This window comes from Macaca fascicularis, chromosome 9 (genome assembly GCF_037993035.2).
Source record: "Macaca fascicularis isolate 582-1 chromosome 9, T2T-MFA8v1.1".
Classification (NCBI taxonomy): Eukaryota; Metazoa; Chordata; class Mammalia; order Primates; family Cercopithecidae; genus Macaca; species Macaca fascicularis.
The window spans coordinates 105,937,078-105,965,054 of NC_088383.1; the positions used below are offsets into that span (position 1 = coordinate 105,937,078).

The window sequence follows — 27,977 nt, forward strand, 5'->3', positions numbered from 1 at the left end:
AAACTGTGTTCTTGTTATTGGTAGAGGGGCCCTCACTGAAATCCAAGCTTGGAAGGATTTCCTGTGTTGTTTCAGATTCTCTTGTTTGGTTTTGAGGGATGGGGTGTGGAGCCAGAGGATGTGTGGGAGGGGTTTCTCTAACATTGACATCTATTCCATGAGCTTTTCCAAGGCGCTTATTTTATGGCAGCGTATTAAACTTCTTTGATATTCAAGTGTGTCTGTGTAGTCACTGAAGAGGGCATAGAATGCCTTGGAGCCGGTCATTCAACTTGCAGCCTAAGGCAAAATTGATAAGTTGCCAGAAGGAACCACAAAGCAATACTTCCACCAAGTGTCAGGGCTTAGAGAAGCCTTGTTTGCTAATGTCAGTAATACATCATTTTGTGAGTTCTGCCTAACTTCAGGGAAAAGAAAAGACAGTGGAGGAATCCTTGAGATTCCCATGGCAGGGCTGGAAAGGTGCCAGCATTTCATCCTGAGGGACAGGGAGCAATGAAGGGCAAGCTCCTGACCTCAGGCTAGCCACTGGGAAGTGTGCAGGCCACAGGCCAGGGCTGCCCAGCTCTCAACACCTTTGTTGGAGTGTGGCAGAAAAAGTCCTTCCATTTGCTAGCCTCATGAGGTTTTTCATTGTATTCTTTCAACTCTGCTTGAAGTGGGTCAACGTAAGGACCCACAAGAAGCTCATCTGACTGTGCCATCACTGTGCAGAACCACCTCCAGCAAAAATAACCCCACAGCTGACTGCCAGGCCACCCCTCTGAGTCTGAATTTGGAAGACTACCTCATTCCAGATTGGTTGTTTTAATTGTTAAGATAGACCTCTTTTCCTCCAGTAGTCATCCTGTAGTGGAATAACGAAAATACCCAAGAGGTGCAGACTGGCTGCCTTGGGGTGAGGGGACATCTCAAAAATTAACTCTGAGGGCTTTGGGTTTAGGGATGATAGAGGTGTCATCACCAATCTCAGAAAAACTTGGCAGCCCTAGTAATCAGGATGTTGCCTGTTGGAAGTCTGGGCACTGCTTTTTGGCCTCCATCCTCCCAACCAAGCCCGGCTGTGCCCATTCCCTTGGCTGGGGATTTCCTTTTAGCAGTGAAATTTGCCACTGATTTTTCTTTAACTCAGAAATAGCAAACTGGTGGCCTACAGATGTGTTTTCTTTAGCCTTGTGTTTAAAAAAATACTTTGAGCTTTTCTTTACATAAAGATTGAGAGTTCTGACTTCTCTTTTAAAAAAAAATGAAAAAGATGAAGATTTGACTCTAACTCATGGTAAGAGTCAGCTGGCATGAGACTGGAAAAACGTGCCTTTCAGGGCTGTCAGTTCCCATTTGATCACTGTTTCTTCATGGCAGGGGAATGGGTCTGTGTGCGTGCTGCCTTATCAGATGTGGCGACACAAACGACAGGCCAGTTGACTGACAGGTAACCAACCGACTGGCCTTGCGAGACAGGAGCGTCCAACCCCATTGGAACCCATTTTCTCTCCTGCACACTGTTCATTACATTTCCTCCAAAATCCCTAAATTTTTTGAAGGCACGGAAGTTATATCAACTGGCCACTTTCAAGATGACCCATGTGCTGTTAAGGTGTGGTTTGTATGACCATTGCCCTGGCCCAATTTTCCACGGAAATCTGTCCGTGGTTGTGGCTCATGGTCCTGGCTCAGGCTTCCGTTTAGTGTCAGTGACCCTGCCCAGCCTGCCTGCCGGGGCCTGGCCTTACCCAGACATCCATCCTGAGTCCTATAAAATTGTGCTTGCAGTGTTCTCATCTGAATGGTGACGGAGCCACTGCAGACGTATGTGTGCCTGCTTTCTCCACCAATTTCTAAGAGCCACTGTGCTAGGGACAGAAAAGTGAAACTCACAGGACATCTGAGAAGTCACACTATTGATTGCTCTGATGGCTCCGAAACCCTCAGAGCCAGATTAAAGATGGGTGTGACTCTGTGCGCAAACTTACAGAATGTCCGTGTCACGGCAATTACTTGAAGGGAGATGAGGATGAGCAGCCTCCCCAGCTCGGCCATGCACTGACAGACCCCGGGGGTTTATCAGACCCCTCTCCCAGGGCCCCCTCCTTCTTCAGAAGGAATGGACTTCAGGAAGGGCAGGGAGTTCCAGGAACAGACGTCCTACGTGTATAGCCCCTTGGAGCCACCCCTGGATGATGGCCCATATGTGATCAGCCCAGAAGCCCTAGGAGAGAATGCTAGCAGCACCGGGCCCGCTTCTCGGTGGAGAAAAAGAGACCAACAAGGCAGAGTGAATCAATGTCATGTTCACATGGAAGACAGCAGACAACATCGACATAGTCTAAAACAATACTTCCAGGGCAGGTGTGGCTCCCTCACGGGCCTGTTCTAAACCAGCCTCTAGGAGTCGATTCAAACAAGACTACAGAAACCCCCAACAAAACGTGCTACGACCACATAGCATCTGAAAGGCAAAACAAGACGCTGGATGTTGACTTTAACATATAAAAATACTATAACAAAATGAAATACAAATATATATTAGAATCTGTAAGTATTCTGTATAAAGAGATACTTTTGCGGTTAGGCTGCCAGCAGGCAAAGAGGAGACAAAGTCCAGCCTTTTCCACTTCCTGACACCTTCGCCGGGAGCCCCGGCCCTGTTGCCAGTGGTGTTGCAAGGCCACAGCTCCCTCGGGACGCACCCTGCTGTATCTCTTCATGTCTAAAATGCAGAGCGAACTAGGGGTCTTCACAAAGGGGGGCAAATGTGGAGAGAGGACTTCTCAGAGGGGCGATTTCACAGTAGCCGCCTTCCGGACTTTCAAGCGGAGTATGAACAGGCAACGTGAGTGCTGACTCAAGTCCTTAGCAACTCGCTGGTTGATGGCCAAGTTGGAGAAAAAGTTGGTCCTGGGGCACACAGCTCTCAGCTCATCTCATGGTGGATTCCAATCCTCAGACTGCACCGAGGTCAGCGCTGCTGTGCTAGGAGCCTGGACCATGTGGTGGGGCTGGTCAGGGGAGCCTTAAGCTCACATGGTGCTCCCTGGGAACAAACACACCAGCCGCTCACCTCCCAGCCCCATGGCGCCAGGTGAGGGGTAAGCATCACCTGTCTACAGGTACCCTTTCCACCTCCTGCAGAATGAAGAGGCCTCCTGCCAGTCAGTGCCCTTCAAGCCTGGGAATTGACTTCTCCAGGGTGGTGGGGAATGGTGGTGGCCAGGGAAGCTATCTTTCTCAGGGTTGGCGAGTCCCAGAGCAGCTTTCTTCCAGGGAAGAGGCAAGATGGCTGCTCTTGAGCTTTTCTGCCCTATCCAGCCCGGTGCAGATGCTCTGCAGGGTCCCAACGTGGCCTGGAAACTCAGAGTAAGAGAGGGATGCCATGTGGTCCTGGGAGAAGCCCCATGAGGCCCAGGCTGCCGTCTACTTGCGGGTGGGGCCAGACATTGTGGCCTTGCTCAGAGCTCCAAGCAAGTAGATCCCAGCCCCCTGGTGAGGGGCAGATCCTGCCATGAGGACACCTCCCACGTTAGGCAGGGCAGGGCCCTCTTCCCATCACAGGGACCCCAGGACTCATAGTTGCTAGGTTGAGTCCCTGTGGCATGGGACATGCCAGGCACCCTCTACCCCAGCTCTAGCCTTCTAATCAGCAGTCCCCAGCCCTGGGTTAGGCACATATATACTTATTGATGTGATCAATGAAAATAGGTCTTCTAACTCCTCTGGCCTCCCAAGACCACAGTCGGGGAGTCTGCACTATTCCTTTAGTCATCCTGCCCCTACCTCCGGCCATTTTACAGCTGAGGAACCCGAGGCCCAGGCAGGGAAAAGTTTGCCCCGACTGATAGAGCCAGTGGGGACTTCCCAATGCCTGGAGCACTGTCCCTTCCACTGCTCCCTACTGGCCTGCAGTGTGAAGGACTCTGAACCAGCTGCTCCCTGGTCAAGCACCCTGGGCCAGACCCTCACACCCAGTCCCTCTGCCAATAGGTCACCGACAGCTTGTGGCTGACTGGTGGCTGGGGAAGCCCAGGACCAATACCCCTTCTGTGGCCAGTGTCTGGAGGCGGATGATGTTTGTTTACCTAGAGCAAAGAACCCCCTGCCCTCTTTGGTGGGGTCTGCCACCCTAAGCAGCCCCTGTGGCTGTTTCCTCCACATAAGTCCTCCTTGAAGCTACAGTAGTCATCCTAGAACTTTAGGATTCAGAGGCCTGGTCCTAAGAACCACCTCCACCCACAGCCTCGTTCCCAAGCAGTGGCTGCAGTCAATCCAGCGGGGAAGGGTCCGACCCTCCCTGGCCAGCAGGAGGCGGCATCCCCGCTCCACAGCCTAGCCTACCACCAGCAGATTCTGTAGCAGCAGAATGAACCAGGCTGGCTGCCCGGGGAGACTGAGAATACTTCGTGGTTGCCTGCAGAGGGGTAAGAGGCTTCCGGGGCCACGGACCCAGCTCCAAGCCAGCCTGGGCCACAGGCCAGAGGGAAGGGTTGGTTTGGAAAGCTGTCATTTTTCTTCTCCAGACTCAGGTAGCAGATAAGGAGGGGTGTCATCGTTCTGCACTTCTTGGCCTGACCTCACGCACACATTCATTCAACAAATATTTATTAAGCGCCTATTTGTGCAAGGCACTTCCGGAGAGGGCAGCCCGCAGCTCAGGCCTCGCCCACCCCCGCTGCCCCCAGCTATGGCGCAATTTGCTTTTAAAAGGCTGCTCTGGCACCACCCCATCCAGGAGGGCCCAGCTGCCCAGGAGCCGTCCTGTGATGACCTGCACCCCAGCCCAGCTGCTGGCGACTGTCTCTGCTGCTGCAGCGGCTGGGCCCCCTTGCCCACCCTCACCCGCCTGTCCACGCCCAGCGCTATGCGCAGAGGGCACAGCCACACTTGGTGGGCTTTTCCACCTCCTCGGCAAAAGAGGTCCCATCGCTGCACTCAAAGGTGAACTTCCTCCGCTTCAGCCGAAGGCCCTGGCAGCAGCCCTGGCCTGGGCACGAGCCCCGGCACTCCACCCATGACAGGGGGCGCGTGGTCTGGCAGATGGCATAGCCCCTCTGGACCTGGTGAAAGTCCCGGACAGGGTCCCCCCGGCACTCGGACTCTGGATGGGACAGACACCAAAAGAAAGCCTCAGGGCACACCCATGGGTGAGCTGCTGCCTCCAGGGAGGCAGAAGGAAGAGGAGGAGTAGGGCAGCATCTGTGGGGTGGATCCTTTGGCTCTCAGACCCCATCTCTGTCCCCAGCATACTTCCGCCTCCCGCTGACATGCACAAGCTTCTTCCCAGGGCCTACAGTCTGGTCCTAGCGCCAGGGCCCTCCAGGACAGATTGAACTGCCGGAGGGAGGCGAGGTCCCCATTGCTAGAGGCGTGCAAGAGAGACTGGAGGCCCTGGAGGCAGTAACATTATGAAAAGGATTCGTGCTGGGGAGGGGATGGCCTAGGGGATCCTTAAGGTGCCTGAGTTCTGGGTTTCTCCAGCTTCTCCCTGCCCAGCCTTAACAGTCCGGATTCCAGCAGAAGCCATCTTGGTCAAGCAGGCCAGGGATGGCCTGGGAAGGAGTCCCCACCCCTTAGACTTCCTGCTGCCACTCCCAGGTCATGAGGTGATGGGGCCAAGGTACAGAGGTTGGGCCAGGAGCTGTTACCCTGGGTGGTCTCTTCTGCAAGGAGAGACCCCAGCCAGAAGAGGCGCATACCCTGGATAAGGGAGCTGCAGGGCAAACTGGGCCAGGAGAGACCGGGAGCAGTGCCCAGAGGGTGGAGGGACCCTGAAAGCCCCATAGCAGCCCATGGTACGGGACTGGGGGAGGACAGAAGGGCTGCCGAGGTTGGGAGGAAGAAAGAGTCAAATTGCTAAAGCAATTTGTGGGGGACCCTGGGGAGTGCACATCAGGAGGGGGGCCCCTGACCTTGCTCACACAGCTCGCCCGAAAAGCCGGGGTCACACACACAGTGTGCCCCCTTGGTGGCTGAGGCCTGGCAGTGGCCATGCAGGCACTGCAGGCCTCTACAGGGCTCTGCCAGGGCCCCGGCCTGGTTGCACAGGGCCCCCGAGTACCCATCCTGGCACTGGCAGCTGTAGGAAAGAGCGTCGAGGGGCACACATTGCCCATGGACACACCTGCAGGGGACAGAGAAAAGCGCTGTGAGGACAAACCCAGCCAAGCCCCACCCGACGCAGCCCACCCAGCCCTGACTTCACAGGTCTTTATTCTGTTCCCAAGATTGAAACAAAGGGAGTTGCATGCGACTCCAGTGCCCCAGGCTCACTTGTGGCCATGGCAGGGGCCATCAGCAGGCTGGTCACAGTGCAGGCCCACCCAGCCGGCCTCGCAGTGGCACATGGGCCCCGGGGTGGCGTTGGGCTGGCAGATGCCATGCAGGCAGTAGAGCTTGAGGCAGGGTTCGCAGCCTGGCACCACGCCCGGCTTCATCTGAGTCTTGGTGAAGTCCTGCAGCTCGTTGTTGATATATAGGTTTCGGATGCAGCCATGGAAGCCAGTGCCATTGAGGATCTGCCACAGGCGGAAGGCAGCTGAGTTGACGTCCACGGGCATCCCTGGGGTAGGGGAGAGAGCATAGCTGGGCTGAGTCAGGCTCGGGCTATGCCGGGCACCCACCTCTGAGGTCTAGGCAGCTCCATGGCCTTCCCTCTTGCCTGCGGCCTCTGTCCTTCATCTCTGCAACCCTGATCCAAGGTCCTCTGCCACCTTGGAGGGCCCAGGCTCCTTTCCCAGAAGAAAGGGAAAAGCTGCTTCCTCTGTGATTGGAGCTGGGGTGTCAGGCCTGGTGGTGGCCAGCTGCTACGTGCGGCTCTGAGGTGCCTGTTCCTAAAGTCTGGCTGCCCTCGCCAAGGCGCCTTCTCTACCTGGGACACCAGCTTTTACCTCCCGGAGACCCCAGCCGTAGCAAAGGGGTGGGGCTGAGACATCATGTGTGGCGCTGGGTCACTGCTTTTGTGGCTGTCCCTTCTCAGCAGCCCTCTGAAGTAGGGCTTGCTAAGCCCCATTTGACAGATGCTCATGACTGGCCTGAAGCTGCACAAGGAGTAAGCTGCGGAGCTGGGCTGAGACCCAGGGCCATCCCTCACCTCTGCCCCAGCCTCAGCACGCCCCCAACAGGGTGTGGAGACAGCCCCGCTGCATCCAACAGCCTGCTTGTCAAGACCGAGAAATGCTTGCAGGTGGTCGATGGGGTCATCTAGCCTGCAAAGCCTCTAAGGCCAGCCGAGGCAGTCCCTGGTTGATGCAGGGACTCCATACCTGAGTCTTCTTGCAGTGGCTCTGGGCCTCTGAGGGCCCCAAGACTGGGAATGGACCCTAAGCCACTGAAAAGCCCCTTCTAGCCCAAAACCAAGAGGAAAGGTGCCCAATGTGTCACAGACAGCCTGGACAGTCCCAGGACCTCCCCTAAGCCAGGCCTTGCACCCAACCCAAGCGTCTATCCTTCTTGGTCAGTCTGGGCCAGGCAGAGAGCAGCTGGGCCTCCAGGCAGCGAGGCCAGTCCACCTGCAGCTTGGCCACCACCAGGACCATCTTCCCACTTGGCATTTCCCACAGTGCAGTCCCTAGGCACCAGCTCTCCTGGCTGGCCTCAGGCCAGAGAGCAAAAGAGACCCCGCCAGGGCCAGGTCCTCACCTCCCACATAGAGTGGCGCCTCGCTGTTGAGCGTGTAATGTTTGCCAAAGTTGTCCATGGTCATGGGGCTCCCACCGTCAATGGAGAGATTCACCATCTGGTCAAAGGCGACCAGCTCAACAGTGTGGAACTGCCCGTCGTTGATCGTCTCAGCACTGGAAGAAGAGGGGGTTCCCCATCCCAGGGAGTGGGTGTCAGTCTGGACCATCCCTGCCTGGGCACTTCCCCAGAAACACCAGCAGGTTCTCCCCAGGAGACCAAATCTCTAAGGAAAAGGACTGTGGGGGCTCAATGGCCTATAACCCGATCCCTCTTATTCCCCTTCTTGGACTCCCTGGGGAAGGCTGAGAGGTTTGAGGCAGGGGTCTCAAACTTATGAGTCTCCCCCTCCCCATTAAGGAGCCTCCTCTAAGGCGGTAGTGGGTTGGGGAAGGACGGGGCCTCTGCACAGGCCTCAGAGACCTCAGACCCAAACTGGGGCTAAACCAGATGGTTCAAGTGTCCTTCAAACTCAGCCCAGGTTTCTAGAGGTCTCGAGAACCACCTGCTTTTGGCCCAGGAGACCTCGCCTTGGCAGTCCTGTACCCCTGAGGGCAGCTGGGGGGCATGAGGAAGCCCTACCTGTAGATGGCAGAGCTGGGGTAGCTGCCTGGGTCGTAGCTGACACGCACATGGCCCTGGTACAGCTCAACTGCAATGTGGTCGTTGTCCCCGTTGTACAGAAGGATCCCATTGTCCTCTGCCGTGGAGACCTGATGGGCAGTGGCACTTTCTCTCCCACCCCACCCCATGCAGCAGCAGCACAGGCTAGCAGGTGGGGCAGAGAGGGCACCCAAGATTGGAAGAGAGATGCTCTGTGCAGAGCTCTCTTCCCCCACCTGGCCAGCCTCCCCAAGGCCATTCCTCCAGGGGGCGCCAACAGGGGCTGCAGCCTCTGGTTCAAGCCCCATCCACTGCCAGCCTGGCCAGGTCTGGGCAGGGAAGGGTGACGGGCCACTGAGGCCTGGAAACTCTGTGCCAGGAAAAGCAGCCAGGAGACCTCAGGACAATCTTCCCAGAGAGGAAAATTAGACTGGGACCCCTGTCTGGAGGGTGTGGGTAGCCCTGTTCTGTGGGCCTTGGGGAGCTAGCTGCTGAGTGGGGGAACTACAGAGAGGACAAGTTCAGGAAGGCTCTCTGACAGCCAGAGTCATCCAAGCCTAGTGGAAGGAGCCACTCAGAAGGTAGTGTCTGTCGCTGGAACCGTGCAAGCAAAATGAGATCTTTGCCTCAGGAGGGAGATCCCTCTAAGATGCTGTAGGAGCCATGATCATTTTTCCCTCTCTTGTCCTCCTCCCTCCATTTCTTCTGGTAAAGACCCTGAGCCCCCTGGTCTGTGGAGCTGGGCACATGACCCAGGCTGTCTAGTCATACTGTCCCATCTCCTTGGACTCAGCGGCTGGTTCAGAGATGGGCATGTGACTAACGCCAGGCCAATCAGAGATCTTCCTTGAGCTGACCAAATTAGAGCTGGCAAGGAAGAGCCTTTGTAAATCACTGTCCGGTAAAAAAAGATGAGGATAAACCAAGGACGTGCCCGAGGCAATGGCTGGTTAGGGTTTTGGTGAATTTTATTTTTGGCGGTTAGGCTAGCTGTTGTCTTGCCATGCAGACTATGTAAGTGGATAGGATGTTGGAGATGTGACGTAGGGGAAGAGAGCAGAATGCACATGTTTGAGAGGCTGAAGAGTTCTGAGAAAAAAGGAAAAGAGGACAAAAGAGAGGGAAGAAAGATGTGGCATTTGTGACAGGGAATGGAATTCGAGGGAAAGAGAAAGATGACTAAAGGAGAGTTTAACGTTCTTTATCATGTGCTGTGCAATATAAGCCACTCTCCTCTCCATCCCCCAAAAATATTTAGCAAAATATTGATATATTTCATCAATGCTGTTGAAGTGGGACTTGCTTTATTTTCCCCTCAATAGGAAGATGTTCTGAGATGGAACTGAAGGCATGAAAAGGACAATTTAAGGGACCCTAGGGACATACGGTTAAAGGTATAAGCCCAAAGTTAATTCTGGCCACGTTCCAGCCACACATAGAAAGCCCGTCTGCAGCATTGGAGGCAGACACTGAGGAGCAGCCTCCTCAAGAAATGGGACAAGAAATGGTGGGAGGGGATGATGGCAAGTCTGGTTTTCTGGATTCAGTTACCCATGAGACCACATCCACCCCTGCCCTGGTTTTGTGACACTATAACCTTTCTAATTGTGCTTAAATCAGTTCAAGCCGAGATTTTGATACCCATATGCAAAAAGTTTTGATTACACAGAGTCCTTCCAGTTCCCCAGGCACCATGCAGGGATGCATCTTGATGCTCTGGCCTAAGCCAGGGTCCCCTGCTCCCTGACTCCCCTCTGTGACCAAGCCCCCTGGCACGCACCTGCAATGTGATGTTGGCCCGTGGCCAGTTTTGCAGGTCAGTGAACTGCAGGTAAGTGTCCCGATCCACAAAGTTGACACTGAGCAACTTCTCACACTCAGGGCCACCGAAGCCTGGGAGGCACTGGCACACGGGCCTGTTGCCCTGGTCCACACAGTTGGCCCCATTCTGGCACTCAGTCCCCTCACAGGGGCTCTTGGGGGTAGGCAGATGGGGAGGGATCTCACAGAGCTGTCCACTGAGAGGAAAGGACACAAGTCAGAGAGGGCCGAGGAGGAAGGGGGTATCTTCCTCTCCCATAGCCCTGGAGAGAAATACACTAAACATCTTGAGAAAATGGATTCTTAAAGTGACAGAAGATGCTCCTAATAAACACTTTTCATGAGAGAGCTAAGAGCCAGAAGGATATCAGGATACAAGTATGGTCCCTGGTCCAGCAGCATCAACATTACCTGGACACTTGATAGAAATGGGAAACCCACTGAATCTGCTTTTTAACAAGATCCAAGGTGATTACTGACAACGTCAATAACTCTGCAAGCCAGATTTTACTATATACATTTTACAGAAAAGAAAACTGAGATTTAAGACACAAGCATAAAGAGGGAAGAGTCAAGTTACTAAAATAAGAAATAAAAGAAGGGACATTACTACCAACCTAATAGAAATACAATGAATTATAAAGGAATACTATGAACAATGATATACCAACAAACTAGATAACATAGATGAAACGCGCAAATTCCTAGAAATATGCAAACTACCAAAACTGAACCAAGAAAAAAATAGAAAATATGAATAGACCTATAACTAGTAAAGAAATTGAATTAGTAATCAGAAAATTCCCAGGCCCAGATAGTTTAACTGGTGAATTCTACCAACCATTTAAAAACAATAAATACCAATTCTTCACAAACTTGTCCAAAAAATAAAAAATGAAGGAACATTTTCTAACTCATTCTATGAGACCAGCATTACCCTGATACCAAAAACAAAGACATCACAACAAAAGATATCACAAAAAACTACAGACCAATATCTATTATAAATATTGTCACCAAAATCCTCAACAAATTACTAGCAAATCAAGTACAGCATAAAAAGGATTGTATACAATGACCAAGTGAGATTTATGCCAGAAATGCAAGGCTGGTTTGACCTCTGAAATTCAATTAATGGAATATATGACATTGATAGATGAAAAAGCAAAAAAAAAAAAAAAAAAGTTCATCTCAATAGATGCAGAAAATGCATTTGACAAACTTCAACATTCCTTCATGACAAAAACACTCCACAGACTAGGAATAGAAGTAAACTGCATCAACCTGATAAAGGGCATCTACAAAAAACACACAACTGACATCAAACTTAATAATGACTGAATTTTTTTCTCCTAAGATTAGGAACAACACAAGAATATTTGCTATCACAATTTCTATTCAATATTTTACTGGAGGTTCTAGCCGTGGCACTTAGGAAAAAGGGAAAGGAAAAGAAAGGAATGAAGGAAGAAGGGAGGGAGAGGGAGGGAGGGGGGAAGGGAGGGAGAGAGGGAAGGCAGGAAGGCAGGAAGGAAGGCAGGCAGGCAGGAAGGAAGGAAGGCAAGCAAGGGAAGGAGGGAAGGAAGGAGAAATAAAATGCATCCAGATGACATGATCTTGTATAAGAAAATCCTACAGAGTCCATTAAAATGCTATTAGAATTAATGAAATAATTCAGCAAGATTGTAGAATACCAGATTAATGCACAAAAATCAAACAAAAAATGAAATTAAGAAAACAATTCCTTTATAATACATCAAACAATAAAATACTTAAGAATAAATTTTTTAAGTGCAAAACATATACTTTGAAAACTATAAAATGTTGAAAGAAATTAAAGAAGATCTAAATAAATGGAAAGGCATTCATGTTCATGGATCAGTATGCTTAATATTGTTAAAATGGCAATACTGGGCCAGGCATGGTGGCTCACACCTGTAATCCCAGCACTTTGGGAGGCCGAGATGGGTGGATCACCTGAGGTCAGGAGTCCAAGGCCAGCCTGGCTAACATGGTGAAAACCAGTTTCTACTAAAAATACAAAAAATAAGCCAGGCGTGGTGGCACACGCCTATAATCCCAGTTCCTCAGGAGGCTGAGGCAGGAGAATTGCTTGAACCTGGGAGGCAGAGGTTGCAGTGAGCCAAGATTGTGCCATTGCACTCCAGCTTGGGAAACAAGAGCAAAACTCTGTCTCAAAAAAAAAAGAAAAAAAAAAAAAAAGGCAACACTAGCTAAATTGATCTACAGATTCAATAGAATCTTTATCAAAATCCCAGTTGACTTCTTTGCAGAAATCAACATGCTGATCCTAAAATTCATACAGAAATTCAAGGGACTCAGAATAGCCAAAACAATCTTTAAAAAGAAAAACAAACTGGGAGGACTCACACTTCCTAATTTCAAAATATATTACAAAAACTACAGTAATCAAGAAAGTGTGGTACTGGCATCAGGACAGTCATACAGATTAATGGAATAGAACTTGGAGTCCAGAAATATCCTCACATTTAAAGTTAGTTGATTTTGACAAGAGTGCCATGACCATTCAACTGGAAAGAATTATCTTTTCAACAAATAGTGCTAGTACAACTGTATATCTGCATGCAAAAGAATGAAGTGGGGCCCTCTACCTCACACCAAATATAAAAATTAACTCAAAATGGATCAATGACCTAAATATAAGAGCTAAAACTATAAAACTCTTAGAAGACAACATAGGTATAAATCTTCATAACCTTGGATTAGGCAACAGTTTCTTAGGATACCCACAACATAAGCAACAAAATAAAAAATAAACTAGATGTACCCAAATTACACACTTTTGTGCATTATCAAGAAAAGACAACCAACAAAATGGGAGAAAATACTTGTCAACATATATCTGATAAGGGGCTTGTCTAGAATATATAAAAAGCCTTTACAACTCAATAACAAAAAGACAAATACCTCAATTTCAAAATGAGCAAGAACTTGAATAGAATTTTTTTTCCAAAAAAGATATTTTTAAGTGGCTAATAAGCACACGAAAAGATGCTCAACATCATTGGCCACTGAGGAAATGCAAATCAAAACCACAATGAGCTACCACTTCACACCTTCATATACTGGTGGTGGGAATGGTGCAACCATTAGGAAAAAACAGTTTGGTAGTTCCTCAAACAGTTAAACATACAGTTAACATATGACTCAGAAAATCCACTCCTAGGTATATATCCCAGATAATTAAAAATGTATGTCTACATAAAAACCTGTACACAAATGTTGATAAGATCAGTCTTCATTATAGCCAAAAAGTGGCAACAACCTAAAAGCCTATCAACTGATGAGTGGGTAAACAAAATGTGGTTATGTCCATACAACAGAACACTGTTTAGCCATAAGAAGGAATGAAGTGCTGACACATGCTACCACACGGATGAACCTCAAAACATGATGCTCAGTGAAAGCAGCCAGTCACAAAGGACAACAGATTGTACGACGATTCGACTTACAGGAAATCCCCAGAACAGGCAGATATATAGACACAAATATTAGGAGATTAGTAGTTGCCTGGAGCTGGGATAGAAGAGGGGCTGGTGTGACAGATAAGGGGTATGAGGTTTTTTTGGGGAAAATGAAAATGTTCAAAATCGATGGTGGTGATGGATGTACAACTCTGGGAATAAACTAAAAGTCATGGAATTTTACATGGAACTGAGTAAACTGTATGCTACGTGAATTATATCTCAGTAAAGCTATTTTTTAACAAATGAGTGAGCGGAGCATGGGATATGGGTGGCTGGAGAGAGGGTGGGCCCTCCAACCTCCCAGGGGAGCCCAGTGGGCTGGTAGATAACCTTTGTGGCAGGACATGTCTTCAGAGGCTCAGCTAGGCAGATAAGTGACAGCACACTGCCCTGTCATCTGCACCCACCTCTCACCCCCTGCACCAAACAGGTTAGGGGTCCTCTGCCTAGGCCCTGGGCAGTTACATGACTTTCCCAAGGCTGCACAGCTGGTGACTGGCAGAGCCATGGTTAAAACCCCAGCATCCAACTCCCAGGCTCTGACCCATACCCCTTTCCTTCGCATGGCTGGAGGCTCCTGCCACCCCAGGGGCTGACAGCCACAGGAGTCACTCCTAGTGTGTCCAGGGGCCACTCACCTGTAACCCTCAGCACAGAGGCAGGAGTAACTGTTGACTTCATCCATACACTGGGCCCCATTCTGGCAGCGGTGGTCCCTGCAGTCATCCTGGTTCTCGCTGCAGTTGTCACCTGCGTAACCTGGCATGCACTCACACCTGGTGTGGGGGGGGGGGGCATGGGTAGTTGGGGGGTCAGCTACACGGAGCCTGGGAGGCCAGGGATGCACCAGGGCTCCCCACACACAGTCTGTACATGTGAGGGAGAACCTCAAGTTCCACTGAGGCTGTGGGGATCTCCAGGAGGTCACACAGAGCTCTGGATCTAAAAGGGCCCCAGCCCATCCTGGGAGCCTTTCCTAGTAGGAGAAGAGAGCTCACGTGGACTTGAGGTAGAGGCCTGGGGCTGAAAGAGTAGACCCCAGTGGCAGGGGGAGATGGAGTCTTGTCACGGAGGACCCACCCTCACCAGCAACAGCACTTCCAAGGCCAAGTGTCAGCCCCTTCCCGACCTCTCCAGCGGCTCAGCTGCACCCTCCCTGTTCTCCCAGGACCCGCTACCACGTGGCTGAGCTCCACAGACTCCCCCACTCCTCCTTCCCCAGCCTCCCAGTCCTCAGCAGGGCTAGTGCCCCCTGCTCAGTGGGTGCCTTGACCTCAGGTCAGCCCCCAGCTTCCCAGCTCCCACCATGCCTCACTGCTGGCCCAAAACACTCCCTTTGGGCTACTGTCTGCCTATCAAATAAATGAAGGACACTCCAGTAGTCCTTTCTAGTAATGGCCTTGCTCTCTGTCCTACAGGCCTCCTGATCCCCCGACACCAAACTCACCTCACCAAGCACTTCCCTGCCTTCACACCCGTGGATTCCAGAATACTGTCTCCTTTCTCCCAGCATGGTCCAGCCAGCTCACCTCCTCCAGGAAGCCTCCAGAGAGCACTCCAGCCCTCACTGAGCAGTCCCCTTGTCTGATCTCCTTCTAAACTCCTAACTCTGAAGCTCAATCACGCAACCTGGCAGATGGGTGCTCTTGCCTGGGTTTTTTACTCATTTCCTTGTCCAGTGTTTTTCGGGCTATAAGAAATACTTTCAAGCCCAGTATGTACACACACACACACACACACACTCGAAACCAGATTCATACAACAATACCGATTATCCTTATTATATAAGATGGCATGTTGCTCTCTGATACTTTGTTTCATCTTTTAATGTTAGTCTTGACATTAATATTAAACAGGGGCTGGGGCTCCCTTTATATCCAATTGATCACAATCTACTAATGAGTCTGGAGTTACAGTCTGAAAAATGTTATAGTAGCTAAGCCACCACTTACTCGTTCATTCATTTAATGACTATATATTGGATATGTGTCTTGGGTTGCTGGTAATGCCAGGCACAGCTGAGCATGTCAGTTCTGTTTTTCTACCAGGACAGGCAGTTAAGAGAACACGCACTCAACACTCCACTGTGTGCCACAGCCCCGGGTCCGGAGCTAAGCACAGTGCTTGCCCTTGGTGATTGAGCGACTGTGCTAGCAGCTCCAGGCTGGACAATGTGCAGTCCTGCCTTATCCCACCCTCCAAGGAGGGCGCATGCTGCCCAATCTACCACTGCTGATTGGTCTGCCTGCCAAGCCCCACCCCTGGGAGCCCCCGCAGGAGTACAGTATCCATCCACCATTTGGATGGAGGCTCTTGTGGGCCCATCGACCGTGGAACCAGGCCTCAACAATCCTGGACTCTTGCTTCCTGTCATGGGCCTCAGGCTGCTCCAGTTAGACAGGGGGCTCCTGGGGGACTCCATCCGAGTCCCTGGGCTTGGGTCCCTCAGCCACAAGCCCCAGGAAACTCTGCCCTGACCACCCCTTGCTGGCCTGACTGGTGGAATGGGGAGGTCCCAGAAATGAGACTATGTTTGCAAAACTGCAGTGGGAAGCATTATTTTAAAAATGTGTGACCTTTATAAAGCAGTCTTCAAGTAACAAACACTTTCACATATGCCGATAACAACCATGATGAAAATACAGACCGACAACTTTTACCCAAACCTCCTGGGACAGACAGGTTTTGGAATTCAACACTTTTTAGATTTTGGTAAGGTCAGACAATGCATATTACACAACCTACTGGTAGGAGCTGAGGCAACCTCATAATCAGACTTATTCACATTTCTGCCACAAAATCTACACATGTTCACATTACATGGGATGAATAACAACAAAAAGCAATCTCATACCAGTGCAGGGCAGCTTTTGTTACCAAATACGTCCAGGTCAGATAAGATTTGGCCATGAGATGGGATGCTTTCCTGAACTTTGTGGATTTTGTAATTGGGGATAAGAAATGGTGGATCTGGAATAATAGCCTGGAGCACTTCACAGATGCCAGACCTGGAGCTAAGCGTTTTCCATGCATTTTCTCATCTTACCATTGCAGCCACCCCAGGAGGAAGCTACTGTTGCGCCCAGTTTACAGATGAGAAAACAAGCTCAGGGCAGGCAACTGACACATTCAGGGTCAGGCTGCAAACCCAGGTCTCTGTGGCCACAAAGCTGGGCACATCACCCCTCTACCCCAACCCCGCATGGATTCTCAGGAACCCTGTAGGGCTGAGACCAGACTCACTGGACAAATGAGGAAATGAGGGTGGGGTGCGGAGCCCAGACTGGAATCCAGTCTGACTCAGGGGCCCGAGCTCCTCCCTGGCCCTGGAAAGGGGCAACACTGACCTGGGCCCGTCCGGGGTGCCCACACACCGGGCCTCGTGTTGACACGGGTTCAGATCCGGAGAGCACAAGTCCACCAGCTGTTCACAGGCCCTTCCTGGGGAAAGAACGAGCAAGGGGCAGGAAAGAAGCTGCTCTCCTGTGCTCTGCTGGGTGGCCAGACCCACAGGAATCCTCCTGCAGACACTGAGGCAGGGACCCCCTTCCACTCCTGGGCCTGGGGGCTCAGGGCTGTCTCTGTCCCCCACCTCCCCCAGACACTGCTGCCCTGGCGCGCTTACCCTCATACTGCACGGGGCACTGGCAGGTGTAGTTGCCTACGCCGTCCACACAGACACCCCCATTGGCACAGGCGTGATCCACACAGTCATCCGTGTTCACCCCACAGGTTGGTCCTTCAAAGCCGGTGGGACAGGAGCACCTGTGCGGGGAATGGGAGGATGGAGAGACAGCCCTCCTGGAACACTGGTGGAAGCCTGTGGCTACTGGTCAATATCACCATTCCACAGAGTTAGGGTCCCTACTCCGGGTCAGGCCCTTGCCAGGTGCTGGGCAGGGTTAGAGGTGACCAAGACTGACCCTGCCCTCATGGGATTCACTCACAGTCTAGTGGGGAGGCTAGAGGAGATGGGTGGTGAGAGGAGAGGTAGTGAGGACCAGGATGGTGTAAGCACTGAAGCCAGGGAGGTGGCACAGAGGGGCAGGAGACACCTGGCTCCTCCTTGGCACAGAGTGATAAGGGCAGGCTTCCTGGAGGAGGTGATGAATTAGCCAAGGACCCTGACAAGGGAGAGCAGGAAGGGGAGGAAGGTGACTGGGGCAGAGGTGTGCGTAAAAGCCTGGAGTGGCCAAGCGCGGTGGCTCACGCCTGTAATCCCGGCACTTTGGGAGGCCAAGGCAGGTGGACCACCTGAGGTCAGAAGTTGGAGACCAGCCTGGCCAACATGGTGAAACTCTGTCTCTACTAAATTACAAAAATTAGCTGGACATGGTGGCATGTGCCTGTAATTCCAGCTACTCAGGAGGCTGAGGCAGGGGAATTGCTTGAACCTGTGAGGGGGAGGTTACAGTGAGCCAAGATCACGCCACTGCACTCCAGCCTGGGAGACAGAGCAAGACTCTGTCTCAAAAAAAAAAAAAAAAAAAAAGCCTGGAGTGGAAGGGAACCCCACAGCCAGTCTTCTCCAGGGGCCCTGCCCATCCACACAGTCCAATACTTCAGGAGCACAGACTTCAGGCACGGTGAGCAAAGGGCTGCCGTGAGCAGGAGCCTGGTCATGAGGGGCCCTGGGGATCAGTGACCTTCAAACCAGGATACACCTTCCCCTGGGGCAGCCAAGGTTTCCAAGGGGTGTGTGAATCAGAGAGAGGTCCAAGAAATTAATTTCCAGATCTTCAAATATCTGCACGAGCTCCTCCCTAAACTCTAAAATGGTGGCATCTGTCCCAGCCCCAGCCCTTACAGACTGGGGGGTGATGGGACAAGCCCTACAGGTAGAAAGGTGGGCATGCTTCCAGGCACCAAATAAAGGGGCAGCTAGGAATCCTGATGTTTAGAAAGTGAATGAATACATGCAATCTAAGTCAAGAGGTTTCCAGGTCTGTGCACTGGAAGTAATCGAAGGAAGGCCTCATGGAACTGTCAGCTGATAGAACATTAAAAATAATCTTGATGACAGGTCACTGTGGAGATTTGGCATATAAACTGGGAGGGCTTTCAAAGAATTAAGTGACATGGCTATAATAAAACTCCTAATCTCACCAGTTTATTTACATGAACAAACTTTCCCAGCATGTATATCTATAAAAACAAAACGAAACAGGGGAAGATCAACCACTGTGTCCTCTCTCATTCGGCAACATGCACCCATATGCCAGCTGAGAGAAGAAAAGAACGAAAAAGCACCCGATCCATCTCATTAAGAGAGAGACACTCTAATAAAATTTTCCTTCTATGTGTAATAATCTTCAACCCAATTCCATAATACAGTTATGTCATTTCAAATTATTGTAGGGATAACTCACTGCAAAAGAAACTTTAAATCAGAAGCTTATAGTGATGAGAAATAAGAAAAAAACTTTAAGTTTTACCTTACGTGTACCCATGTTGGGGACAGAGTACTCAAGAAAAGACTCTAGCATAAAAATATATTCGGTTAGAAAAAAAAGACAGGAGGGTAAAGAGTAAAATAAAATACTAGTTAGAGGAGAAAAAAGAACAAGGTAAAATGTTCAACTGTTAAAGAAGAACTTGTTTGTGTCATTTTAAAATGGTGTCCAGTTGGCCAGGTGTGGTGGCGCATGCCTGTAATTCCAGCACTTTGGGAGGCCAAGGTGGTTGGATCTCTTGAGGTCAGGAGTTCGAGACCAGCCTGGCCAACATGGTGAAAACCCATCTCTACTAAAAATACAAAAATTAGCCGGGTGTGGTGGTGTATGCCTGTAGTCCCAGCTACTTGGGAGGCTGAGGCAGGAGAATTACTTGGACCCAGGAGGCGGAGGTTGCAGTGAGTCGAGATCTTGCCACTGCACTCCAGCCTGGGTGACAGAGCAAGACTATCTCAAAAAAAAAAAAAAAAAAAAAAAAAAGTGTCAAAATGATATGCTGTTTAGATTGCATTAGAGAATGATAAAAGAGTGATTTAATGTCATATTTTTAAAACTTAATTTTTTTTTATTTTAGAGACAGTTTCACTGTGTTGCCCAGACTGGAGTGCAGTGGTATGATCATACCTCACTGCAGCCTCGACCTCCTGAGCTCAAGCGATCCTCCCTCCTTAGCCTCTTGAGAAGCTGGGACTACAGGCACTCGCCATTACACCTGGCTAATTCTTAATTGTCTGTAGAGATGGGATTTGCCATGGGGATTTTGCCATGTTCCCCGGGCTGGTCTCCAACTACTGGTCTTAAGGCCCTTCCACCTCAGCCTCCCAAATAAAGCGATAGTTTTATTTTTAAATGTTAATAATATTTACAATATCTGGAAAATTACCTCCTTTGCAATGAAAAACTTACAATGAAAATTTTAGCTGTCAATCTAAGGATGTGTGAGGGAGTGTTTAGTTTTTAGAATGTGTTTGGGGAGTCTGTGAGTAAAAAGACACTATTGTAGGAAATGGTCTGCGGTTAAATTTTTTTCCCTGAAGGCTGGAGGGGACCAGCAGCAGGGTTTTAAGCTGGGGCGACAGGGTCAGCTTCGCATTTCAGAAAGTGGCCTGTGGTAGGAGCTGGGCAGGATAGTGGGAGTGGACACAGGTCAGGGGATAACAGGCGCCCCAGAGAGCCTCGGGGTTGAGGGGTAACTCGTGGAGGCACCCCCTTTCCACCTGGAGAGCCCACTCCCCCAGCCCCCAGTCTGTAAGGCGGTGAGATGAGAGATGCCCCATCTCCCCATCTCAGGGTGAAGGGGGTGTCCTTTCAGCCCCCAGCTGAGGCGTCTCAGGAATGAGGAGGGCGCACCCAGGGAGCTGCTCAGAGGAAGCTAGGCGCAGAGTGTAAGGACGCCGTTTCCAAGGCAACCGGGGGAAGAGAGGCCATTTAGTGATTCATTTTTACATCTGGTAATTTGGGTATGCAGAGGCAGGCTCAGCCATTTCTGCCCCCAGATTCAACATCATTTTCTGAAAAGCCAATGTATTGTGCCAGCAATTTACTTTCAGCAACTAAATACTATGTATTCCTCAGAAAAGCTCTGGGAGGGTGGGGCTCGTTGGGCGGTCCTGGGGGAAGCAGCCAGTGGGAGGGGCTTGCGTTGTGATGTCAGCTCTGGAAGGACTTAAGAGATGGGGTCATTAGGGCTGGCCCCTTCACTGAACAGCAGAAAATGGGCTGCTCAGGGCAGGGCCAGAGGGCTATCCCCTCCCACAGTGCCCAGTGTGACTCATGAGATGGGGGAACCCCAGAGAAAGCAAACAGCCCTTGGCTCCCACCTCTGGACAGGCCTCACCCACCCAGTGGCAGCCCCAGCTGTGTCTCAGGGGCTCAGGGTGGCAGCTTGAGGGGGCTGGCCAGGTCCCTGCCTGCAGGCAGCACGGTCAGGAGCAGGCTGTTCGAGGGAGATTGGAGGCTTTGGGATGAATTGAAATTTTCTTTTCTTTCTTTTTTTTTTTTTTTTGGAGACAGAGTTTCAGCTCATTGCAACCTTCGCCTTCCAGTTTCAAGCGATTGTCCTGACTCAGCCTCCCGAGTAGCTGGGATTACAGGTGCCCACCACCATACCCAGCTAATTTTTGCATTTTTAGGACAAGTGGGGTTTCACTATGTTGGCCAGGCTGGTCTCAAACTCCCGACCTCGTGATCCACCCACCTCAGGCTTCCAAAGTGTTGGGATTACAGACGTGAGCCACCGCGCCCAGCCTGAATGGAAATTTATAGGAATTTCAAACACCCCTGCTGTGGTCCTTGGCACTGCACTGTGTATGCTTTGGCCATGGATTCCCAGTGCCTTCAAAAAGGCCCCCATGGCACCTGGCAGGAGCAGGAAGAAGGCCTGGAGCAGGAGGCAGCAGAGCCCACTCCAAGCCCTGGTCAACCCTGGAGCTGGGAAGCTGTATGGCTCAGGCATCCACTGGTCTCTCTGTGCTCCCACCGCATCTGGGCAAGGAAGGGGTTGGCCCAGTGAGCTTGGAGAGCCCTCTGGCTATGATTTGGAGTACATGCCTGCCCCCCACCGTGCGCCTCCACCTCCCCCCAGGGCACAGAAGGTCTGGGCCATCCCTGAGGGAAAGGAGGGCCCTGAAGCACAGGTGCTGGACCCATCAGCACTCACCAGGCTCCTGCCCCTCCAGGTAACTCACATGAACGGGGCATCCTTGCCCTCCTGTGCATGGCAGGTGCCCCCGTTTTCACAGGGGCCACTGGAACAGCTGTCCAGGGACACCTCACAGTCTCGGCCCTGGGGGGAAAGTCAGTGATGGGGACCCCAGGGAGACCCGGTAGTATGAGCCCACAGCCAGCCAGACCCTCAGCAGCTCAGCCTCTCCCTGTCCCAGGAGTTACTTGTTTTCATTCATTCATTCGTCCACTCCATTAATTAATTCTTTCATTCATTCATATGTTAAGTCACTGATTACTGGTTCACTCAAGCATCTGCTCTGAGTCAGGCGGTGCTCCGGGCCCTGGGGACAGCCCTGCAGTGCACAGGAGGAGCCCTCCTCCTCCCCGGCATCTGCCTCCACTCACCTTATAGCCGCTGGGGCAGGCACACCTGTACACCTCAAGGGGGTCGTTGTGGCAGATGCCCTGGTTCTGGCACGGACTAGACAAGCAGGGATCACACTTGGCCTGGACAGCCAGAGTTGGGGGACCTGTAGCAAGGGGAGGATGTTAGTGCAGGGGGAGGGGTGGGCAGCACAGGGTTGGGCACAGAGCGGGCGCTGTGCACCGTGGCCATTAGGGCCGCACGATCCATGTAAGAAGGGCACAGTCGCTACCACCGAAGTCAGCCAGCCCTTCCTCTTTCCCCTCATGCCCTTCTGAGGCAATGACCCTAGCCTGACACCTGCTGACTAGGAGGACAGAAGGTGGCCACCTTGGCAGAGAGGAGACGGTGACTCTGTGAGCACCGTGCCCAAGCTCGGCTCTGCAGGTTGGCCACACCAGGGAGCAGGAGTTGTTCCCCTCCACACCTGAGCCAGGGAGGATCATTTTCCCCCACCTCCCTGCTACAGCAGGCCCTCCAGCATCTCCAGGGTGCACTGGTTGTAGAGGTAACCAGAGGAGCCGACAGCCAGGCCACCTGGGACGCCACTCGTGAGTGGCAGCAGGATCTCAGGAGACTAAATAGGAAGACCAGTGAACTCAGGCTTCCCTGGAAGATGCCTTCTAGAAGGGGTGGAATATTGCTCGTGCTGAAGAGGCATGAGCATGAGCAGAAATACAAACTTTTCAGCAGTGACTAGGACACATGACAGACTTCTGGGGTGAAGATGGGGTTCTGTTTCCTTTTTTTTCCTTTATTTTTATTTATTTATTTTTTTAGACAATGTCTTACTCTGTCACCCAGGCTGCAATGCACTGGCGCAAACATGGCTCACTGCAGCTTCAACGACCTGGGCTCAAGCAATCTTTCCATCTCCATCCAGTAGCTGGGACTAGAGGCACACACCACCATGCCCAGCTAATTAAAAAAAAATTTTTTGTAGTGACAGGGTCTCTCCACGTTGCCCAGGCTGGTCTCGAACTCTTGGGCTCCAGCGACCCTCCCACCTCAGCCTCCTAGAATGCTAGGATTACAGGTGTGAGCCGCCACGCCCAGCTGGAGTTCTGTTTCTTGATCCAGGTGCAGGTTACCTGGGTGAGTTCAGCTTGTGAAACTTCAGCAACCCATTCACTCATGATCTGTGTACTTTAATGTGTGTGTGTTCTCTTTCAATAAAAATAATAAAACAAAACAAAACCCCTTCTCACCAGCACCAATCCCACCCCATTAAATAAACACAGAGCAAATGTTTCAGCATAAATTGACTTGCTCCCAACAGCCAAGCCGCAGATCAGGCCCCTCTGAGCCGTTAGGCTGTGACAGCATCCTGCACGCAGGGTGGCCCAGGGCCTCCTCATTAACCTACAGCTGTCAGCTTCATTTCCGACGGTGGCCTCTGAGCTTGCAGAGGGCAGGGGCCGTGCTCCACGGCCTCCAGTGTCTTCCCCCCCGCTGTACCCCTGCACATAAAGCCCAGCCCCGGCGGCCACTCAGCCACTGTCTGTGCTCAGCAGGGCTTCTGGGGCTTGGGCCGTCACTCAATCCCTGAATGAGTATTTACACATGCCCACAGTGGAGCGTCCCAGGGCAAAGCCGGAACCAGCCTCCAGTGACACTCTGGCTCTGCATTTCTGTAAATGTCGGGAGAGTGGCTACTGGGTCCCCTGCTCCACCAGGGACTGAGAGAGGTCTAAGTTAACTGCTGAACACAATTCCTACCAAAGGGAGGTCTGAGCGCATGCTCTGCTGCGAGGCTTGGAGCTCCCAGAAACACCGCTGCTATTTTTATTTTCCTTATGTAACCACAGGGAGGGATTACAGCCCTGACGGCCTGGGATTTTTCTGCCTGGCTCTTTTTGTCCATGATATGTCAGGACTGGAAGGCAGTCATCAAGCCGCAGGTGGTTTGTTCCTGTCCCCTGACTCCCTGCCCAGCAGTCGCCACAGGGACACAGGCATGTTAGGAAGGCCCTGCAGTGTTGGGCCAGTTCCGCGGGCCCCCAGCAGCAGGGGCCGCGCTCCTAGGCTCACCTTGGCATTCAAACTTCTTGGCAGGCGTGGTGAGGAGCAGCTTGCCCTCCATGTCCAGGGGCCCAGCACAGCGGGCAATGCCCGGTTCCTTGTAGCCAGTCTTCACCCAGCTGGACAGCCAGCGGAGGTGGCAGTCACAATATAGGGGGTTGGCACCAATGGCCCTGAGCAGAAAGCAGAGAGAAGCAGGCATTACAGCTTCATGGGGTCCCTCGCCCATTGGAAACCTAGGCACTGCACCAGGGACTGGCAAAAATCTTAGCCTCCATTTTGTGAGCATTTACTGTGTAGCGAGTGCTGCTTCTCTTTTTTTTTTTTTTTTTTTTTTTTTGAGATGGAGTGTCGCTCTGTCGCCCAGGCTGGAGTGCAGTGGCGCAATCTCAGCTCACTGCAACCTCCACCTCCCAGGTTCAAGCAGTTCTCCTGTCTCAGCCTCCCAAGTAGCTGGGATTACAGGCACATGCTGCCAAGCCCAGCTAATTTTTATATTTTTAGTAGAGACGGGGTTTCGCCATATTGATCAGGCTGGTCTCGAACTCCTGAACTCAGGTTATCCACTCACCTCAGCCTCCCAAAGTGCTGGGATTACAGGTGTGAGCCACTGCACCCAGCTGCCAGTGCTGGTTCAAGCACTGCATATGCATTGTCTCACTTAGTCATCCCCACGCACTACTATCCCCATTTTACATGTGCAGAAACTGAGGCTCAAAAAGGCTGAGGAATTTGCCTAAGATCACACAGAGAAGCAGGGAGCTGCTGGGGCCATGCTGTTGGGGCCAGAGCCTCTAATGTGCATGGGGAGAAAGCAACCCACATCGACTGCTGCAATGGGACAGCTGCTTTTCCTGTGTTTGTGCACCGAATCATCTCATCAGCTCCACTGCGCAAGTTTTCTCCTCTCCATCTCAAAGATGTGGGCACCGAGCCTCCTATGGAATAAGTAATTTCCCTGGGGTCACACAACTAGCGAAGGACAGCCCCTGGATCCAGATGCGCCACTGTCTGCCTCCGAAGCCCATGCTCTTTTATTTTTCTTTTCATTTTTAATTAAACAGAACACATGAGTGCATTCTCACTGTCAGCCACTCTCAAACATCGCAGACAAAGTGTCCGCCCTGCACAACACTGTGAATGATTAAATGCCACTGAGTTGCACACTTTTTAAAAAACGGCTAATTCGATATTATGTGAATTTCACCTCAATTTTTTTGAAGGCACATTCCTGTGTTACTGATGGGGGTGCAAAATGGTAGAGCGCCCGTGGAGGGGAATTGTGTGACACTTATCATATGACTCATGCACTTGCCTTCTGATCCAGCCATTGTTTCTGGGCGTTTACCTGCAGGCACACATAAAGACATCTGTGTAACAGTCTTATTTGTAATGGAAAGACTGGAAATCCCATGTTCATCAGTGGGGAGTGGTTATATAAATTGTGATATATTCACATTACAAAAAATAAAAGTCTACACCCCACTGTCACTGCCCTCCACAAAGGGGCACATGGTCACAGGGTCACCATACTCGGATGTACAGCCTTCCAGGCCTTTCCACACGTACACACATGGTTCCTCCTTACAAATCACATCACTACTGAGCAGCTTGCTCCTTGTCACTAAACAGCACGTCTCGGGAATCTTCCCGGTCAGCATATAAGCATCTATCTCATTGTGTCCAACTGTTCTGCAATATCCCAGAGCGGATACCCCACGGCACAGTGGACAGCGTCCCTGTTGCTGGACATTCTGGTTCTTTCCAATGGCAGTGAACACACATAATACGTGCCTCTTTGGTTTTTTTTTTTTTTTTTTTTTTGAGACAGGGTCTCACTCTGTGGCCCAGACTGCAGTGCAGTGGTATGATCTCAGCTCACCGCAACCTCTGCTTCCCAGGTTCAAGTGATTCTTGTACCTTATTCTACTGGGTAGCTGGGATTACAGGCGTGCACTACCACGCCCACCTAATTTTTTTTTTTTTTGTATTTTTAGTAGAGATGGGGGTGTCGCCATGTTGGCCAGGCTGTTCTCAAACTCCTGGCCTCAAGTGATCCGTCTACCTCAGCCTCTCAAAGTGCTGAGATTACAGGCGTAAGCCACTACGCCTGGCTCCTCTTTGGGTGGTGTATTTCTTTAGAATAGATGACTAGGAGTAGGATTTGGGGGACAGAGGAAGCACGTGTAATATGCTAATAGCCCACCCCCACCCACAAAGGTTGTATCCACTTACACTGGCCATCAGTACAAGGCTGGGCCTGCTCTCATGCCTGCACCGACATACTGCCAACCCCTTTGTTTCTTACCGATCTGATGGGCAAGCTCAGAATCTCTCCACTAAACCACATGAGAGACTTAGAGATGGACAAAACATGGATTTGAGGGTAAGAAAGAGCCAGAGTTCTGGCTGGGCGCAGTAGCTCATGACTGTAATTGCAGCACTTTGGGAAGCCGAGGCAGGTGGATCACCTCAGGTCAGGAGTTCCAGACCAGCCTGGCCAAAATGGTGAAACCCCATCTCTACTAAAAGTACAAAAATTAGCCAGGCATGGTGACGCATGCCTGTAGTCCCAGCTACTCGGGAGGCTGAGGCAGGAGAATCACTTGAACCCAAGAGGCGGAGGCTGCAGTGAGTTGAGATCGTGATACGGCACTCCAGCCTGGGCGACAAGACTGAAACTCAGTAGAAAAAGAAAAAGAAAAGAAAGAGAAAGAGAGGAAGGAAGGAAGGGAGGGAGGGAAAGAGGGAAGGAAAGGTGGGCCAGAGTTCTCTGACTCAGCAAATAGGAAAATCAACGCCTTATGCCTAAAGTTCATTGATATCTACATTATTTTGAAAATATGAGGCTAAATAACGTGAATGAGAATGGGCACATTGACTAAGGAACCAATGGATGCCCTGCCATTTTCCACCTGTTTCTGGGCAGGACAGAGGAAGCAGTTCCCCTTGAGACCTGTACAGCCTGATTAAAGCAGCAGTGGCTCTGAGCAGGAATTCCCCAGAATAGCTCAGCTGATGACTCACTATCTTATAAAGCAGGTTGAACAAGACCGGGACTCCGGCCCCCACGCAGCTGCCCCATGCCTGGGCGACCTTGAGTGGCTCCCTTAATATCTCTGGGGGTCACTTCATGTTTCAGTAAAGAGCCTGCAACCTAGAGGGAGAAGACAGACAAGCACGCATGACCTAAAAGAGGTGCCGAGGGAACAACACAGCTCAGAAAAGGGAGCAGGTTCGACTTTGGCATGTGTTTCATTTTTTCTTTCCTTATTGCTGACAGTATCCATCCTGGCTAATGGGATGGGTGATTTTTTTCTGAAGTTCCAGTGTGTTTAGAAAAACAAAGACTTTTTAAGATAACAGGAATTCAAAAATGGTAAAATGTTTGTACTCACCAGATTAGTATTTTTATACTAATAAAAAGTGTGATGTCACAAAAGTATGTGATTCAAAAGATAAATACACAATTTATTTAAAAGTATATTTTGGCCAGGCGTGGTGGCTCACGTCTGTAATCCCAGCACTTTGGGAGGCTGAGGTGGGCGGATCATGAGGTCAGGAGATCGAGACCATCCTGGCTAACACAGTGAAATCCTGTCTCTACTAAAAATACAAAAAATTAGCCGGGTGTGGTAGTAGGCACCTGTAGTCCCAGCTACTCAGGAGGCTGAGGCAGGAGAATGGCATGAACCCAGGAGGTGGGGCTTACAGTGAGCCGAGACTGTGCCACTGCACTCCAGCCTGGGCGACAGAGCAAGACTCCATCTCAAAAAACAAAAGGTTTTTTTTTTTTTTTTGAGACGG

General features: G+C 51.0%; 1 protein-coding gene across 4 annotated transcripts in view; it reads right to left on the reverse strand.

The window, feature by feature from the left end:
* Positions 1–2,270: 2,270 nt before the first annotated feature.
* Positions 2,271–27,977, reverse strand: part of SLIT1 (slit guidance ligand 1) — a 190,613-nt gene continuing 164,906 nt past the window's right edge. For 3 of the 4 annotated variants that reach the window (XM_065521219.2, XM_005566094.5, XM_065521217.2), the window contains exons 26-37: positions 24,180–24,343; positions 22,130–22,254; positions 21,745–21,842; positions 17,230–17,369; positions 16,952–17,045; positions 14,243–14,380; positions 10,055–10,292; positions 8,254–8,384; positions 7,633–7,787; positions 6,265–6,553; positions 5,904–6,115; positions 2,271–5,092 (exon numbers count right to left, since the gene is read on the reverse strand). In XM_065521219.2, the coding sequence (XP_065377291.1) occupies positions 4,854–5,092; positions 5,904–6,115; positions 6,265–6,553; positions 7,633–7,787; positions 8,254–8,384; positions 10,055–10,292; positions 14,243–14,380; positions 16,952–17,045; positions 17,230–17,369; positions 21,745–21,842; positions 22,130–22,254; positions 24,180–24,343 (2,023 nt within the window). In that variant the 3' untranslated portion in view covers positions 2,271–4,853. Of the gene's footprint in view, positions 5,093–5,903; positions 6,116–6,264; positions 6,554–7,632; positions 7,788–8,253; positions 8,385–9,224; positions 9,364–10,054; positions 10,293–14,242; positions 14,381–16,951; positions 17,046–17,229; positions 17,370–21,744; positions 21,843–22,129; positions 22,255–24,179; positions 24,344–27,977 lie in introns of those variants that run through there. The other variant, XM_045362194.3, reaches the window with a different exon arrangement.